This window comes from Nerophis lumbriciformis, linkage group LG06, assembly GCF_033978685.3.
Source record: "Nerophis lumbriciformis linkage group LG06, RoL_Nlum_v2.1, whole genome shotgun sequence".
Classification (NCBI taxonomy): Eukaryota; Metazoa; Chordata; class Actinopteri; order Syngnathiformes; family Syngnathidae; genus Nerophis; species Nerophis lumbriciformis.
The window spans coordinates 4568451-4588732 of NC_084553.2; the positions used below are offsets into that span (position 1 = coordinate 4568451).

At 36.4% G+C, this 20282-nt stretch overlaps 1 protein-coding gene across 1 annotated transcript in view; it reads right to left on the reverse strand.

Annotated features, from left to right (window-relative positions):
* Positions 1 to 20282, reverse strand: part of itfg1 (integrin alpha FG-GAP repeat containing 1) — a 402483-nt gene that overhangs the window by 97710 nt on the left and 284491 nt on the right. Inside the window, exon 11 of the mRNA XM_061963663.1 lies at positions 961 to 1111. Within this exon, the coding sequence (XP_061819647.1) occupies positions 961 to 1111 (151 nt within the window). The remainder of the gene's footprint in view (positions 1 to 960; positions 1112 to 20282) is intronic.

The following is a 20282-nucleotide window of genomic DNA, read 5'->3' on the forward strand; positions in this document are numbered from 1 at the left end:
AGAAGACAAGACAAAGAAGAAGACCAAGACAATGAAGACAAAGAAGAAGAAGAGGAAGACTATAAAGAAGACCAAAACAAAGAAGACCAAGACGATGAAGAATAATAGGACAAGGAAAACAAATAATAATAATTATAATAATAATAATAATAATAATAATAAGAAGAAGAAGATAAAGAAGAAGAAGAAGAATAAAAAGAAGACGAAGATGAAAAAGAAGAAGAAGAAGACTAAGATGAAGAAGAAGAAGAAGACAAAGAAGAAGAAGAAATAGAAGAATTAGAAGACAAAGAAGAAGAAGAAGAAGAAGAAGAAGAACATAAAGAAGACAAAGAAGAAGAAGAAGAAGAAGTAGAAGACAAAAAAGAAGAAGAAGAAGACAAAGAAGAAGAAGAAGAAGAAGTAGAAGACAAAGAAAAAGAAGAAGAAGAAGAGGAAAAAGAAGACAAAGAAGAAGAAGAAGAAGACAAAAAAGAAGAAGAAGAAGAAGAAGAAGAAAAAGAAGACAAAGAAGAAGAAGAAGTAGAAGACAAAGAAAAAGAAGAAGAAGAAGAAGACAAAGAAGAAGAAGAAGAAGTAGAAGACAAAGAAGAAGAAGAAGAAGAAAAAGAAGACAAAGAAAAAGAAGACAAAGAAGAAGAAGAAGAAGAAGAAGAAGAAGAAGAAGAAGAAGAAAAAGAAGACAAAGAAGAAGAAGAAGAAGAAGTAGAAGACAAAGAAGAAGAAGAAGAAGAAAAAGAAGACAAAGAAAAAGAAGACAAAGAAGAAGAAGAAGAAGAAGAAGAAGAAGAAGAAGAAGAAGAAGACGAAGAAGAAGACAAAGAAGAAGAAGAAGAAGAAGTAGAAGTAGAAGAAGAAGAAGAAGAAGAAAAAGAAGACAAAGAAGAAGAAGAAGAAGAAGACAAAGAAGAAGAAGAGGAAGACTAAGAAGAAGACTAAAATGGAGGGGGTTGAACTCACGTCCTCGTAGATGTCAAAGAAGGTGGCCATGATGGCGTTGGGGATGTTGCTGAGGTCAGTCTGGTCCCAGAGAACATGGAACATCCTGCCTGCTCTCTGACAGCTGGCAGACACACACGGAACATTCTCTAAGAGGAACGCCTGCTGCCCACTGCACACAAACATGGAGAACAACAACATCATCAACACCTTCATCAGTCTTCTACTTTACTACTTTACTACATCATCTACTTTACTACTTTACTACATCAGTCTTCTACTTTACTACTTTACTACATCAGTCTTCTACTTTACTACATCAGTCTTCTACTTTACTACTTTACTTCATCAGTCTTCTACTTTACTACTTTACTTCATCAGTCTTCTACTTTACTACTTTACTTCATCAGTCTTCTACTTTACTACTTTACTTCATCAGTCTTCTACTTTCATATTTTACTACTTTACTTCATCAGTCTTCTACTTTCATATTTTACTACTTTACTTCATCAGTCTTCTACTTTCATACTTTACTTCATCAGTCTTCTACTTTCATATTTTAGTTTTTTACTTCATCAGTCTTCTTTCATAATTTAGTACTTCTTCACTTGTTTGCTGTGTGATGTTGCCTCCTTCTAGTTGTATGAATGTGTGTTGTTTGCTGTGTGATGTTGCCTCCTTCTAGTTGTATGTATGTGTGTTGTTTGCTGTGTGATGTTGCCTCCTTCTAGTTGTATGTATGTGTGTTGTTTGCTGTGTGATATTGCCTCCTTCTAGTTGTATGTATGTGTGTTGTTTGCTGTGTGATGTTGCCTCCTTCTAGTTGTATGTATGTGTGTTGTTTGCTGCGTGATGTTGCCTCCTTCTAGTTGTATGTATGTGTGTTGTTTGCTGTGTGATGTTGCCTCCTTCTAGTTGTATGTATGTGTGTTGTTTGCTGTGTGATGTTGCCTCCTTCTAGTTGTATGTATGTGTGTTGTTTGCTGTGTGATGTTGCCTCCTTCTAGTTGTATGTATGTGTGTTGTTTGCTGTGTGATGTTGCCTCCTTCTAGTTGTATGTATGTGTGTTGTTTGCTGCGTGATGTTGCCTCCTTCTAGTTGTATGTATGTGTGTTGTTTGCTGTGTGATGTTGCCTCCTTCTAGTTGTATGTATGTGTGTTGTTTGCTGTGTGATGTTGCCTCCTTCTAGTTGTATGTATGTGTGTTGTTTGCTGTGTGATGTTGCCTCCTTCTAGTTGTATGTATGTGTGTTGTTTGCTGTGTGATGTTGCCTCCTTCTAGATGTGTGTTGTTTGCTGTGTGATGGTGCCTCCTTCTAGTAGTTGTATGTATGTGTGTTGTTTACTGTGTAATGTTGCCTCCTTCTAGTTGTATGTGTGTGTGTTGTTTGCTGTGTGATGTTGCCTCCTCCTAGTTGTATGTATGTGTGTTGTTTGCTGTGTGATGCTGCCTCCTTCTAGTTGTATGTATGTGTGTTGTTTGCTGTGTGATGTTGCCTCATTCTAGTTGTATGTATGTGTGTTGTTTGCTGTGTGATGCTGCCTCCTTCTAGTAGTTGTGTGTGTGTTGTTTGCTGTGTGATGTTGCCTCCTTCTAGTAGTTGTGTGTGTGTGTTGTTTGCTGTGTGATGTTGCCTCCTTCTAGTTGATATTAAGTTGACTTTAGTGTGCTGCTGCTCTCTTGGAAAGGTTCTTACTCTGCGAGTGTTGTTTTCATTTGATGCATCTCTAAAAATAACCATCCGCGGCGCTTGGTGTTTTATCGTAAGCACTCAGCGGAGTCTTTATTGTGCTCGTATATAGCACGCAATCAATGCTCCTCCTCGCCGTGCAAATGAAACCTTCGACGAGCACGGCACTGATGCACTTTTCATGAACTGGAAATAAACAATGGCCGCTAACACACTAACCCACTTTCCCCCAAACATGAAAGGCTTCCCCTCCAAGAAGCTGCCTGACAACTTAATGAAGAAGTGCAGCGTTGACAGCGAGAGGAGCGCTAACTCGTAGACGAGCACGGCACAGTGATGTGGAGCGACTTTGATGTTTTTCTTTCCTGTGCGCTTTAAACTTCCACGAACAATGCAGCTAACTGGGATTCATGTACTCCGCCTAAAACTCTCCTAAAAACATCCAGAAAGCAGCAAAGTTTTACGAGTTAGCATGATGAAAGCATTACAACTAGGGTTGGTCATGGGCAATTATTTGGACTCGGGGGGCCCAAATTTAGAGAAAAAAATGTGTCTGAGTTTTAGGGACACTAATACAAAACCTCACAATAAAGTCTGATTAAATGCTAAAAACGTTATGACAGACCGCCTTAAAAAACAGAATGGAATTTTTTTTTTTACGGAGAAAACCAAAACAAAGAAGAAGACTAACAAGAAAACCAAGTCAAAGAAGAAGACTAACAAGAAAACCAAGACAAAGAAGAAGACTTTGTTTTCTTGTTAGTCTTCTTCTTTGTCTTGGTTTTCTTGTTAGTCTTCTTCTTTGAATTGGTTTTCTTGTTAGTCTTTTTCTTTGTCTTCGTTTTCTTGTTAGTCTTCTTCTTTGACTTGGTTTTCTTGTTTGTCTTCTTGTTTGTCTTTTTTTTCTTGTTAGTCTTCTTCTTTGACTTGGTTTTCTTGCTAGTCTTCTTCTCTGAATTGGTTTTCTTGTTTGTCTTCTTGTTTGTCTTTTTTTTCTTGTTAGTCTTCTTCTTTGACTTGGTTTTCTTTGTTTTCGTCTTCTTCTTTGTCTTTGTTTTCTTGTTAGACAAAGAAGAAGACGAAAACAAAGAAAACCAAGTTAGACACCTAGAATGTACATGAACATAAAGAATGTGGGATTTACAATATTAACTATGAACAATAAAACACTGAATATTGACAACATATCCCACACTTGCCAACCCTCCCGGATTTTCCGGGAGACTCCCGAAATTCAGCACCTCTCCCGAAAACCTCCCGGGACAAATTATCTCCCGAAAATCTCCCGAAAGTCGGCTTTCCCACAATATAAACGGTGTGCCTGCCCAATGACGTTATAACTGCAGAATGATGGAGGGCGAGTTCTTAGTTCCTTATGTGGGTTTATTGTTAGGCAAGTTTCATTAACGTCCTCCCAGCGCGGCAACAACAGCAGTCACGTTTTGGTCTACCGTAAAGCAGTTCGTCTGCCGTAAAACAGCAATGTTGTGACACTCTTAAACAGGACAATACTGCCATCTAGTGCATTTGATGAAAGCACTTTTGTGCGTTGCCACACAGCAATGCATCATCAGAGAGGGTGTTCAGCATGGTTAGAAATAGTGACAGAGAATAGAACAAGGATGGACAATTCAACCCTCAACTCAACAAGTATATGTGTAAATAAATGAACACTGAAATTCAAGTATTTATTTTATATATATATATATATATATATATATATATATATATATATATATATATATATATATATATATATATATATATATATATATATATATACAATAAAATAAATATATATTTATAGCTAGAATTCACTGAAAGTCAAGTATTTCTTGTATATATATATATTGTTGGAATAATTGTTTGTAAGTTATCACAAAAGAAACTTTGTATTACATTATGTTCCTGATAAGAAGATGAAGGCTGTCTTTCGAGGCCTAACAAGAGGAAGAAGGCTCGTAAAACTCCACTGTGATTTCAACGCGGACAGATGGCAGGATCTGCTCAACTTCCAGAGGAACTCTCTTTGAAGTGTTTTAACGAACTCTCTTTGAACTATTTCACAAACTCTCTTCCAACTATTTGGTAACCGAGGTCAACGCTATTTACGACCCGCTGCCCTCTTGAAAGTCGCTGTGGTCAGGAGACGGGAGGGGTTATCCATTGTCCTCCAACATCTGCCCAAGCCCGAGACATCCTCTTCTTGGTCTTCAATGTGACCGAAAACAATGACTGTTTTACATACTTCCCTAACCTGCTGAGACATGTGTTGGTGCGTGAACATTGAACATCTGAATAAAAGAGGAGACGAAAACCTTCTTCGTCAGAGCGGGCTAAGACACTGTAAGAGGTTACGGGTTGACGCCGTCTCTCCTCAATTGAGTCCAAATTGAATTCTGTCTCTGTTTGATTCCTTGCCTTTTGTCTTGTTTAATAGATGTCCTCAGTGTTTGAACGTGACATATATATATATATATATATATATATATATATATATATACATATATATATGAAATACTTGGCTTGGTGAATTGTAGCTGTAAATATACTCCTCCCCTCTTAGCCACGCCCCCAACCACGCCCCTCCACCATGTCCCGAAATCGGGGGTCTCAAGGTTGGCAAGTATGACATATTCCTCTCCATGTGAGACAGGCCACTTCTTTGGCTACTTTTCAGCGCTGCTTGCAGGAGGAAAAGTCACCGCCGCTGTCCATGGTTACTGACGACGAGCACCAGCGGGCAGGGGCGGAACATGTGCTGACGGCGAGACACAGCTGGCAGGTGATTAGATTTCACAGGTGGTGCGTGTTATTCTAGTCATCTGTTGTCTTTAACAGTAAGCGGCCGGGAGAGAGGATTGGGAGTGATGGCAACGTCACGACAGGCGGAAATACATTTTTTGAAGATCTTGTGACCAACATTAAAACTTTGTTAAACCTGCACGCTTGGCTCTTGTGCCGTGTCGACAGTGGAGCTGCTAGGAAGCGACTTCGACAGAAACTAAGAACACTATTTGTTTTGCGCTCTCATGAGGTGGTTTTTAAGACGTTTTGACACGGAAGTGTTTCGCAAAAGCATGTTGGAAAGGAAGGTTGACAAGACTCTGCAGCATCGCGTGGACATCGGGGGCGGTACCACTGGATTGGCAGACCGGGGTGGTGGTTCCTCTCTTTAAGAAGGGGAACCGGAGGGTGTGTTCTAACTATCGTGGGATCACACTCCTCAGCCTTCCCGGTAAGGTCTATTCAGGTGTACTGGAGAGGAGGCTACGCCGGATAGTCCAACCTCGGATTCAGGAGGAACAGTGTGGTTTTCGTCCTGGTCGTGGAACTGTGGACCAGCTCTATACTCTCGGCAGGGTCCTTGAGGGTGCATGGGAGTTTGCCCAACCAGTCTACATGTGTTTTGTGGACTTGGAGAAGGCATTCGACCGTGTCCCTCGGGAAGTCCTGTGGGGAGTGCTCAGAGAGTATGGGGTATCGGACTGTCTGATTTTGGCGGTCCGCTCCCTGTATGATCAGTGTCAGAGCTTGGTCCGCATTGCCGGCAGTAAGTCGGACACGTTTCCAGTGAGGGTTGGACTCCGCCAAGGCTGCCCTTTGTCACCGATTCTGTTCATAACTTTTATGGACAGAATTTCTAGGCGCAGTCAAGGCGTTGAGGGGATCTGGTTTGGTGGCTGCAGGATTAGGTCTCTGCTTTTTGCAGATGATGTGGTCTTGATGGCTTCATCTGGCCAGGATCTTCAGCTCTCACTGGATCGGTTCGCAGCTGAGTGTGAAGCGACTGGGATGAGAATCAGCACCTCCAAGTCCGAGTCCATGGTTCTCGCCCGGAAAAGGGTGGAGTGCCATCTCCGGGTTGGGGAGGAGATCTTGCCCCAAGTGGAGGAGTTCAAGTACCTCGGAGTCTTGTTCACGAGTGAGGGAAGAGTGGATCGTGAGATCGACAGGCGGATCGGTGCGGCGTCTTCAGTAATGCGGACGCTGTATCGATCCGTTGTGGTGAAGAAGGAGCTGAGCCGGAAGGCAAAGCTCTCAATTTACCGGTCGATCTACGTTCCCATCCTCACCTATGGTCATGAGCTTTGGGTTATGACCGAAAGGACAAGATCACGGGTACAAGCGACCGAAATGAGTTTCCTCCGCCGGGTGGCGGGGCTCTCCCTTAGAGATAGGGTGAGAAGCTCTGTCATCCGGGGGGAGCTCAAAGTAAAGCCGCTGCTCCTCCACATGGAGAGGAGCCAGATGAGGTGGTTCGGGCATCTGGTCAGGATGCCACCCGATCGCCTCCCTCGGGAGGTGTTTAGGGCACGTCCGACCGGTAGAAGGCCACGGGGAAGACCCAGGACACGTTGGGAAGACTATGTCTCCCGGCTGGCCTGGGAACGCCTCGGGATCCCCCGGGAGGAGCTGGACGAAGTGGCTGGGGAGAGGGAAGTCTGGGCTTCCCTGCTTAGGATGCTGCCACCGCGACCCGACCTCGGATAAGCGGAAGAAGATGGATGGATGGATGGATGTTGGAAACACTTTTTTTCCGCGTTTAGAGGACACTTAAACACCGAGCCAGCGGGGCATCAATGGTCTCGCTTCCAATCGGAGAGACCCACACGAGCAGTGCTAAGATATCTTCCTCAAAGCGGACGAGATTTGACGAGAATCACGGCTCATGGCGCAAAAATGCCTGTGGAGCTCAGGGCTCAGTACTAGGCCCACTTTTATTCAGTCGCTATTACTGCGGTTCTTCGCAAAATAATCTCTAAAAATGTCAACAAAGTACATTTGCGACTCGTCGGTGTTTCCATGAAAGGGTGTTGAGGAGGAGGGCGTGCAAGAATGGGGTGTGTATGGCCGGCCTTGAAGCCAGCGACAGGTGAGTGGATTGCCCAGCTGGGGCTGGTTATCTAATCACCTGTCGCCTTTATCCTGCCTGTGCGTTATCGAATACATTTTAAACTCCTTTTATTTGTTTTTAAATGTCTAAACAACCTCGCGCCAACCTATCTCTCAGACCTCCTTCAGCCTTACTGCCCCACCCGATCCTTAAGATCAGCCGATCAGCTGCTACTGACGGTCCCTGACACAAGGCTGAAGCTTAGAGGTGACAGAGCTTTCGCCGTTGCTGCTCCCAAGCTCTGGAACGACCTACCTCTGAGTGTTAGACAAGCCTCCTCTCTTCCTGTTTTTAAATCTCTCTTAAAAACATACTTTTATTCCATGGCTTTTAACACTGAGTGATATCCATCCTGCAATGGCGCCCCATAATACACCTGCTGTGAACCTGTTTTTATGTTTTTATTTATTCTATTTTATCTATTTATTTTTTATCGTGTTCTGTTTGTGTTGTGTTGTGTTTGCTCGGTACTTGTTTTATCTTTTAACCTGTCCATTGTACAGCACTTTGGCTACCCCTGTGGTAAATTTTAAATGTGCTTTATAAATAAAGTTGATTTGATTTGATTTGATTTATTAGCAGCAGCCGGGCCGAGACACGAGTTGTTGGAGTTGGAGTGGGAGCAGAGAGACACACAATAAGAGAGCGAGAGCGGAATCACAGACACCTAACTGGAAAGTCCCGGGACAGAGACTGCTGGAAAACAAGCCATCTCCGTGTCTCGGCCCGGCTGCTGCTAATAAAGGCGACAGGTGATTAGATAACCAGCCCCAGCTGGGTAATCCACTCACCTGTCGCTGGCTTCGAGGAGGGACGCTGACCACGCCCTCCTCCACAACGCCCTTTCACGGAAACACAGACGAGTCGCAAATGTACTTTGTTGACATTTTAGAGATTATTTTGCGAAGAAACGCAGCAATAGCGACTGAATAAAAGTGGGCCTAGTACTGAGCCGTGTGGGACTCCAGCAGAGCAAGTAAGATAAGACGATTTCAAAGAATCAACCACACATTTCCAAACAAAATGAAAATAGCTAAAGTTGCACCAATTTACAAGACTGGCGACAAACATCAATTTACAAACTATAGACCTGTTTCCTTACTTCCACAATTTTCTAAAATCATTGAAAAACTGTTCAATAACAGATTAGAGAGTTTCATAAATAAAAATAGAATACTCGAAGAAAATCAATATACAGAGCTAATGTTTCAACTTCAATGGCTTTAATTGAAATGACAGAAGAAATGACCAATGCTATAGATAATAAAAAATGTGCGGCAGCAGTTTTTATGGATCTAACTAAAGCATTTGACACAATTAATCACAATATTTTAATCAAAAAACTAGAACGATATGGCATCAGAGGGTTAGTCTTAAACTGGATAAGAAGTTATCTAATGAACAGGAAACAATACGTGAAGGTAGGCGAACACACCTCTACAACGCTAAATATATCCTGTGGTGTACCTCAGGGATCAATACTAGGACCTCAATTATTCAATCTCTATATAAATGACATTTGTTAGGGAGAAATGTAATTTAAAACATTTGTACGCACGTACAACACTTAAGACCTTCAGTATATCAGTATGTGGAATTAAATGATGGAATGGATTAAAAGCAAAGCAATCAAACAATGTACTAATATGATCCACTTCAAGAAACTCTTCAAACTTAAAAGTGTTTACAAAGTACAAAGAAGAAGAACCATGATAAACATTCTGAATTTATTTAACTCATCCATTCTTTCACTCTTTCACTCACAAAATAATCTTACTTATCTCAACATATGAAATGTCACTTACTTCACCAATTATCATTTATTTACTTATTTTATTGTGATTACTTATGGAGTATATTGTGAATAAATTGAGAACAGGAAGTGAACAAATGTTTTAGCAACTGTTATGTAAAAGAAAAGGGGTAGGATTACCGTATTTTCCGCACTATTAGCCGCACCTAAAAACCACAAATTTACTCAAAAGCTGACAGTGCGGCTTTTAACCCGGTGCGCTTTATATATGGATTAATATTAAGATTCATTTTCATAAAGTTTCGGTCTCGCAACTACGGTAAACAGCCGCCATCTTTTTTCCCCGTAGAAGAGGAAGTGCTTCTTCTTCTACGCAAGCAACCGCCAAGGTAAGCACCCGCCCCCATAGAACAGGAAGCGCTTCTTCTTCTACTGTAAGCAACCACCCGCCCGCGTAGAAGAAGAAAAAGCGCGCGGATATTACCGTACGTTTCATTTCCTTTGTGTGTTTACATCTGTAAAGACCACAAAATGGCTCCTACTAAGCGACAGGGATCCGGTTCATGAAAAGACGCAATCTCTCCATCCGCACACGGACTACTATTTCACAGCAACTGCCTAAAGACTTTCAAGAAAAGCTGGCTACTTTCCGTGCATATTGTAAAAACAAGATAGCTGAAAAAAAGATCCGGCCAGAGAACATTATCAACACGGACGAGGTTCCACTGACTTTTGATATTCCTGTGAACCGCACTGTGGATACAACGGGAGCACGTACGGTGAATATTCGCACCACAGGGAATGAGAAGTCGTCCTTCACTGTGGTTCTAGCTTGCCATGCTAATGGCCAGAAACTTCCACCTATGGTGATATTCAAAAGGAAGACCTTGCCAAAAGAGACCTTTCCAGCCGGCGTCATCATAAAAGCTAACTCGAAGGGATGGATGAAGAAAAGATGAGCGAGTGGTTAAGGTAAGTTTAAGTTTACGCGAAGAGGCCGGGTGGCTTTTTTCACGCAGCTCCGTCCATGTTGATATACGACTCCATGCGCGCCCACATCACGCTGGTTTTAATATATTATTAAAGTTTGACTGACCTATCTGACTGTTTTTTTGACATTCCTTTAGCGCAGTTAGATTCGGCTTACAACACGGGGCGGCTTATAGGTGGACAAAGTTTTGAAATATGCCGTTCATTGAAGGCGCGGCTTATAACCCAGGGCGCCTTATGGTGCGGAAAATACGGTAAATAAGCTCTGCTTCTTCCTACTCCTTTTCCAACATGTTGAAAAGAGAAACTGGAGATTGTGATGCATCATGTTGTATACTTGCATGTTCCAAATAAACTCAAACTCAAAACTCAAAACTCAAACACATGATAGTTGATACTGTCACCTGATTGGCTGATAGCGTGTCAGGTGACCACTTCCTGCGTTGCTCGGTCACCAAAGAGCGAGCGCAACCAACCTTGCTACCATACTTCTGAAAAAATATATATCTAAGGTTTTAGGGAACGCATTTTCATTGATATCGATTACATGTCTATCGTGATGTGTACTGATATCGTTGTATCGCCAACCAAGGTTGGTATGAGACATTAAAAAGGCTCGGCTTGTCGTGTTGGAGCTAGAAAAAGGATTGCCTTCCTAAGAATGCTTCAGGCGCTCTGATTAAAACAAAAAAAAAGTTCAGGTCGAGTCAAATGTCAAGTTTCTCGACAGACGAGCGTCTAGAGTGGGGTCGTAGGGCACGGAGGGGGGCGGGGCTTAGCTAGATTAAAGGACTGCGATTACACGCGTGGTGCAGAATGTATAGGACCTTTGGATCATGACCACTTCTCTTTAATCCATAAACACTCGTTAGGACCGAGGCCTGCTGTCATTAGTGTGTGTGTGTGTGTGTGTGTGTGTGTGTGTGTGTTCTTGTATTTCTACCCTTCTTGATACACCAAGAAGGAAAAGTACCTTCCATATGAGGAGGTGTGAACAAGTTAGGACATAAATCATGGTCCCAATACGGAAAAAAACATAGCACATAATAGAGAGCCAAATACTAGAGTCCGTGAACATTGCTCCAAAGTCAGGATTTTTGTTGTTGATTTAATGTGCATACAAAAGGCAGCAATAAATGATAAAACAAGATCAAAACCCGCGTCCCATATGTGAGCATAGGATGAACAAATACACTACGCTACTAAGACTATAGTGGCCATTAACAGTTAGCTTCGACAGCTGGGTTGCCCAAAGTGCGGCACAGGGGCCATCTGTGGTCCCTGACTCCTTTGTCATCGGCCTTAAGCACATTACAAAAAACAAAAAAAAAATAGATCTCATTTGCACCCCTGGTGGCGAAATCTGTCAAAATGAGGGTGGTCCCAAAAAGGAGGGATTTTTCAAATTGACTGTGTGTCGCTTTTAAAAGTGCTCCCCCTCTGGTCAACATATGAAATAACAAGTGTGTGTAAAAAATGTGAAGTGCTCCCCCTCTGGTCAACATATGAAATAACAAGTGTGTGTGTAAGAAATTGAAATGCGCCCCCTTTGGCCAAAAAATTCCTTTAAAAAATATGTATATAGAGACATACTGTAATAACTAAATAATAATAAATAATAACTAAATAATAAATAATGAAAAATAAAAACCAATTACAAAAAAAAAAAAAGAAATGAACTAAAAGCAGTCTTTTTCTCACAATGTGTCGACTTTATTCTTATAAAATTGGGAACAATTTCTCATATTCTTTCTGTTTCTGTAATATTGCCATATTTTCTCGTAAAATCATTACTTTTTTTATGTAAAATTATTACTTTTTATTGCAAAATGGTGACATTTATCATAATAAAATTCTGACTTTTATCACAATATTGCCAATTTGTGTGTCGTTCTTGTAAAATAGTGTAAAATTGACTGTGTGTCGCTTTTAAAAGTGCTCCCCCTCTGGTCAACATATGAAATAACAAGTGTGTGTAAAAATGTGAAGTGCTCCCCCTCTGGTCAACATATGAAATAACAAGTGTGTGTAAGAAATTGAAATGCACCCCCTTTGGCAAAAAAATTCCTTTAAAAAATATGTATATAGAGACATACTGTAATAACTAAATAATAATAAATAATAACTAAATAATAAATAATGAAAAATAAAAACCAATTACAAAAAAAAAAGAAAAAAGAAATGAACTAAAAGCAGTCTTTTTCTCACAATATGTTGACTTTTTTCTTATAAAATTGGGAACAATTTCTCATATTCTTTCTGTTTCTGTAATATTGCCATATTTTCTCGTAAAATTATTACGTTTTTATGTCAAATTATTACTTTTTAATGCAAAATGGTGACATTTGTCATAATAAAATTCAGACTTTTATCACAATATTGCCAATTTTTGTGTCGTTCTTGTAAAATAGTGACATTTTTTGGAGTAAAATTATGACTTTTGTCATCATTTTGCCAAGTAAAAATTCAGATTATTATTATAACATTGGCAACATTTTGAAGTTTTCTTATAAAATTGTGACTTTTGTAGAGTAAAATTACGACTCTTTTCGTAAAATTGCCAACATTTGAAGCTTTTCTTGTAAAACTTGTGAAAGTTATTGAGTAAAATTCCAACTTTTATCATAACATTGGAAAAATGTTCAGTTTTTTTTGTAAAACTTTGACTTGCGTTGAGTAAATTGACGACTTTTATTATAATACTGCCAAAATTCTAAGTTTTTCTTGTGAAATTCCAACTCATTTTTCACAACAAGCTTTTTTATATGTGCATAGTATGTATATATTATTAATGTTGTAAATACACTTCTTTATATATCTAGAAAGGCTGGTCCTAAAGAGGGAGGCTTTTTTCTCAGGTCTCAAGAAGGTAACAAATACACGAATGTGTGTGTGTGTGTGTGTGTGTGTGTGTTCTTGTATTTCTCCCCTTCTTGAGACATGAAGAAGGAAAAGTATCTTCCATATGAGGAGGTGTGAACAAGTGATGACATAAATCAATAACATTGCATCTAATAGACAATGTCTCATTTGCACCCCTGCTGGTGACATCTATCAAAATGAGGGTGGTCCTAAAAAGGAGGGATTTTTCAAGTTGACCGTGTGTCGCTTTTAAAAGTGTTCCCCCTCTGGTCAACATATGAAATAACAAGTGCATGTAAGAAATTGAAATGCGCCCCCCCTTTGGCAAAAAAATTCATTAAAAAAACATGTATATAGAGACATACTGTAATAACTAAATAATAATGAAAAAATAGCTAAATATGCTTCCCCTCTGGTCAACATATGAAATAACAAGTGTGTGTAAGAAATTGAAATGCGCCCCCTTTGGCAAAAAAAATCATAAAAAAAACATGTATATAGAGACATACTGTAATAACTAAATAATAATGAAAAAATAGCTAAATATGCTTCCCCTCTGGTCAACATATGAAATAACAAGTGCGTGTAAGAAATTGAAATGCGCCCCCTTTGGCAAAAAAATTCATTAAAAAAACATGTATATAGAGACATACTGTAATAACTAAATAATAGAAAAAAAACAAACTAAATAATAAATAATGAAGAATAAAAACCAATTACAAAAAAAGAAAAAAGATGAATTAACTAAAAGCAGTCTTTTTCTCACAATGTGTCGACTTTATTCTTATAAAATTGGGAACAATTTCTCATATTCTTTCTGTTTCTGTAATATTGCCATATTTTCTCGTAAAATTATTACGTTTTTATGCAAAATGGTGACATTTGTCATATACAATTCTGACTTGTATCACAATATTGCCAATTTTTGTGTCATTCTTGTAAAATAGTGACATTTTTTGGAGTAAAATTATGACTTTTGTCATCATTTTGCCAAGTAAAAATTCAGATTATTATTATAACATTGGCAACATTTTGAAGTTTTCTTATAAAATTGCGACTGTTATTGAGTAAAATTCCAACTTTTATCATAACATTGCAAAAATGTTCAGTTTTTTTTTGTAAAACTTTGACTTGCGTTGAGTAAATTGACGACTTTTGTTATATAATACTGCCAAAATTCTAAGTTTTTCTTGTGAAATTCCAACTCATTTTTCACAACAAGCTTTTTTATATGTGCATAGTATGTATGTATTATTAATGTTGTAAATACACTTCTTTATATATCTAGAAAGGCTGGTCCTAAAGAGGGAGGCTTTTTTCTCAGGTCTCAAGAAGGCAGAAAATACAAGAATGTGTGTGTGTGTGTGTGTGTGTGTGTGTGTGTGTGTGTTCTTGTATTTCTCCCCTTCTTGAGACATGAAGAAGGAAAAGTATCTTCCATATGAGGAGGTGTGAACAAGTGATGACATAAATCAATAACATTGCATCTAATAGACAATGTCTCAATTGCACCCCTGCTGGTGACATCTATCAAAATGAGGGTGGTCCTAAAAAGGAGGGATTTTTCAAGTTGACCGTGTGTCGCTTTTAAAAGTGTTCCCCCTCTGGTCAACATATGAAATAACAAGTGTGTGTAAGAAATTGAAATGCGCCCCCTTTGGCAAAAAAATTCAATAAAAAAACATGTATATATAGAGACATACTGTAATAACTAAATAATAATGAAAAAATAGCTAAATATGCTTCCCCTCTGGTCAACATATGAAATAACAAGTGTGTGTAAGAAATTGAAATGCGCCCCCTTTGGCAAAAAAATTCATTAAAAAAACATGTATATAGAGACATACTGTAATAACTAAATAATAATGAAAAAATAGCTAAATATGCTTCCCCTCTGGTCAACATATGAAATAACAAGTGTGTGTAAGAAATTGAAATGCGCCCCCTTTGGCAAAAAAATTCATTAAAAAAACATGTATATAGAGACATACTGTAATAACTAAATAATAATGAAAAAATAGCTAAATATGCTTCCCCTCTGGTCAACATATGAAATAACAAGTGTGTGTAAGAAATTGAAATGCGCCCCCTTTGGCAAAAAAATTCATTAAAAAAACATGTATATAGAGACATACTGTAATAACTAAATAATAATGAAAAAATAGCTAAATATGCTTCCCCTCTGGTCAACATATGAAATAACAAGTGTGTGTAAGAAATTGAAATGCGCCCCCTTTGGCAAAAAAAATCATAAAAAAAACATGTATATAGAGACATACTGTAATAACTAAATAATAATAAAAAAAATAACTAAATAATAAATAATGAAGAATAAAAACCAATTACAAAAAAAAGAAAAAAGATGAATTAACTAAAAGCAGTCTTTTTCTCACAATGTGTCGACTTTATTCTTATAAAATTGGGAACAATTTATCATATTCTTTCTGTTTCTGTAATATTGCCATATTTTCTCGTAAAATCATTACTTTTTTATGTAAAATTATTACTTTTTATTGCAAAATGGTGACATTTGTCATAATAACATTCTGACTTTTATCACAATATTGCCAATTTTTGTGTCGTTCTTGTAAAACAGTGTAAAATTGACTGTGTGTCGCTTTTAAAAGTGCTCCCCCTCTGGTCAACATATGAAATAACAAGTGTGTGTAAAAATGTGAAGTGCTCCCCCTCTGGTCAACATATGAAATAACAAGTGTGTGTAAGAAATTGAAATGCACCCCCTTTGGCAAAAAAATTCCTTTAAAAAATATGTATATAGAGACATACTGTAATAACTAAATAATAATAAATAATAACTAAATAATAAATAATGAAAAATAAAAACCAATTACAAAAAAAAAAAAAAGAAATTAACTAAAAGCAGTGTTTTTCTCACAATGTGTCGACTTTATTCTTATAAAATTGGGAACAATTTCTCATATTCTTTCTGTTTCTGTAATATTGCCACAATTTCTCGTAAAATTATTACGTTTTTATGTCAAATTATTACTTTTTAATGCAAAATGGTGACATTTGTCATATACAATTCTGACTTTTATAACAATATTGCCAATTTTTGTTGTCGTTCTCGTAAAACAGTGACATTTTTTGGAGTAAAATTATGACTTTGTCATCATTTTGCCAAGTAAAAATTCAGATTATTATTATAACATTGGCAACATTTTGAAGTCTTCTTATAAAATTGTGACTTTTGTCGAGTAAAATTACGACTCTTTTCGTAAAATTACCAAGATTTGAAGCTTTTCTTGTAAAATTGCGAAAGTTATTGAGTAAAATTCCAACTTTTATCATAACATTGCACAAATGTTCAGTTTTCCTTGTAAAATGTTGACTTGCGTTGAGTAAATTAACAACTTTTATTATAATACTGCCAAAATTCAAAGTTTTTCTTGTGAAATTCCAACTCATTTTTCACAACAAGCTTTTTTATATTTGCATAGTATGTATATATTATTAATGTTGTAAATACACTTCTTTATATATCTAGAAAGGCTGGTCCTAAAGAGGCAGGCATTTTTCTCAAGTCTCAAGAAGGCAGAAAATACAAGAATGTGTGTGTGTGTGTGTGTGTGTGTGTTCTTGTATTTCTACCCTTCCTGAGACACGAAGAAGGAAAAGTATCTTCCATATGAGGAGGTGTGAACAAGTGATGACATAAATCATGGTCCCAATAACATTGCATCTAATAGACAATGTCTCATTTGTGGTGACATCTATCAAAATGAGGGTGCTCCCAAAAAGGAGGGATTTTTCAAATTGACTGTGTGTCGCTTTTAAAAGTGCTCCCCCTCTGGTCAACATATGAAATAACAAGTGCGTGTAAGAAATTGAAATGCGCCCCCTTTGGCAAAAAAATTCAATAAAAAAACATGTATATAGAGACATACTGTAATAACTTAATAATAATGAAAAAATAGCTAAATATGCTTCCCCTCTGGTCAACATATGAAATAACAAGTGTGTGTAAGAAATTGAAATGCGCCCCCTTTGGCAAAAAAATTCATAAAAAAAACATGTATATAGAGACATACTGTAATAACTTAATAATAATGAAAAAATAGCTAAATATGCTTCCCCTCTGGTCAACATATGAAATAACAAGTGTGTGTAAGAAATTGAAATGCGCCCCCTTTGGCAAAAAAATTCATAAAAAAAACATGTATATAGAGACATACTGTAATAACTAAATAATAATGAAAAAATAGCTAAATATGCTTCCCCTCTGGTCAACATATGAAATAACAAGTGTGTGTAAGAAATTGAAATGCGCCCACTTTGGCAAAAAAATTCATAAAAAAAACATGTATATAGAGACATACTGTAATAACTAAATAATAATGAAAAAATAGCTAAATATGCTTCCCCTCTGGTCAACATATGAAATAACAAGTGTGTGTAAGAAATTGAAATGCGCCCCCTTTGGCAAAAAAATTCAATAAAAAAACATGTATATATAGAGACATACTGTAGTAACTAAATAATAATACAAAATAACTAAATAATAAGTAATGAAGAATAAAAAACAATTACAAAAAAAAAAAAAAGATGAATAACTAAAAGCAGTCTTTTTCTCACAATGTGTCGACTTTATTCTTATAAAATTGGGAACAATTTCTCATATTCTTTCTGTTTCTGTAATATTGCCATATTTTCTCGTAAAATCATTACTTTTTTTATGTAAAATTATTACTTTTTATTGCAAAATGGTGACATTTATCATAATAAAATTCTGACTTTTATCACAATATTGCCAATTTTTGTTGTTCATGTAAAATAGTGAAATTCTTTCAGTAAAATTATGACTTTTGTCATCATTTTGCCAAGTAAAAATTCAGATTATTATTTTAACATTGGCAACATTTTGAAGTTTTCTTATAAAATTGCGACTGTTATTGAGTAAAATTCCAACTTTTATCATAACATTGCAAAAATGTTCAGTTTTTTTTGTAAAACTTTGACTTGCGTTGAGTAAATTGACGACTTTTATTATATAATACTGCCAAAATTCTAAATTATTCTTGTGAAATTCCAACAAATTTTTCACAACAAGCTTTTTTATATTTGCATAGTATGTATATATTATTAATGTTGTAAATACACTTCTTTATATATCTAGAAAGGGTGGTCCTAAAGAGGCAGGCATTTTTCTCAGGTCTCAAGAAGGTAACAAATACAAGAGAGTGTGTGTGTGTATGTGTATGTGTGTTCTTGTATTTCTATTATTCCTGAGACATGAAGAAGGAAAAGTATCTTCCATATGAGGAGGTGTGAACAAGTGATGACATAAATCAATAACATTGCATCTAATAGACAATGTCTCATTTGCACCCCTGCTGGTCAAAATGAGGGTGGTCCCAAAAAAGGAGGGATTTTTCACATTGACTGTGTGTCGCTTTTAAAAGTGCTCCCCCTCTGGTCAACATATGAAATAACAAGTGTGTGTAAGAAATTGGCAAAAAAATTCATAAAAAAAACATGTATATAGAGACATACTGTAATAACTAAATAATAATAAAAAATAACTAAATAATAAATAATGAAGAATAAAAACCAATTCCAAAAAAAAAAAAAAAAAGATTAATTAACTAAAAGCAGTCTTTTTCTCACAATGTGTCGACTTTATTCTTATAAAATTGGGAACAATTTCTCATATTCTTTCTGTTTCTGTAATATTGCCATATTTTCTCGTAAAATTATTACGTTTTTATGTAAAATTATTACTTTTTATTGCAAAATGGTGACATTTATCATAATAAAATTCTGACTTTTATCACAATATTGACAATTTTTGTGTCGTTTTTTGAGTAAAATGATGACTTTTGTCATCATTTTGCCAAGTAAAAATTCAGATTATTATTATAACATTGGCAACATTTTGAAGTTTTCTTATAAAATTGTGACTTTTGTCAAGTAAAATTACGACTCTTCGTAAAATTGCCAACATTTGAAGCTTTTCTTGTAAAATTGCGACTGTTATTGAGTAAAATTCCAACTTTTATCATAACATTGCACAAATGTTCAGTTTTTTTTGTAAAACTTTGACTTGCGTTGAGTAAAATGACGACTTTTATTATAATACTGCCAAAATTTTAAGTTTTTCTTGTGAAATTCCAACTAATTTTTCACAACAAGCTTTTTTATATTTGCATAGTATGTATATATTATTCATGTTATAAATACACTTCTTTATATATCTAGAAAGAGTGGTCCCAAAAAGGAGGGATTTTTCACATTGACTGTGTGTTGCTTTTAAAAGTGCTCCCCCTCTGGTCAACATATGAAATAACAAGTGTGTGTAAGAAATTGAAATGCGCCCCCTTTGGCAAAAAAATTCACTAAAAAAACATGTATATAGAGACATACTGTAGTAACTAAATAATAATAAAAAATAACTAAATAATAAGTAATGAAGAATAAAAAACAATTACAAAAAAAGAAGAAAAAAAAGAAAGATTAATAAAAGCAGTCTTTTTCTCACAATGTGTCAACTTTATTCTTATAAAATTGGGAACAATTTCTCATATTCTTTCTGTTTCTGTAATATTGCCATATTTTCTCGTAAAATTACTACGTTTTTATGTCAAATTATTACTTTTTAATGCAAAATGGTGACATAAAATTCTGACTTTTATCACAATATTGCCAATTTTTGTTGTTGTTTATGTAAAACAGTGACATTTTTTGAGTAAAATTATGACTTTTGTCATCATTTTGCCAAGTAAAAATTCCAATTATTATCATAATATTGTCAACATTTTAAAGTTTTCTTATAAAATTGTGACTTTTGTCGAGTAAAATTACGACTCTTTTCGTAAAATTGCCAACATTTGAAGCTTTTCTTGTAAAATTGCGAAAGTTATTGAGTAAAATTCCAACTTTTATCATAACATTGCACAAATGATCAGTTTTTTTTGTAAAACTTTGACTTGCGTTGAGTAAATTGACGACTTTTATTGTATAATACTGCCAAAATTATAAGTTTTTCTTGTGAAATTCCAACAAATTTTTCACAACAAGCTTATTTATATTTGCATAGTATGTATATATTATTAATGTTGTAAATACACTTCTTTATATATCTAGAAAGGCTGGTCCTAAAGAGGGAGGCATTTTTCTCAGGTCTCAAAT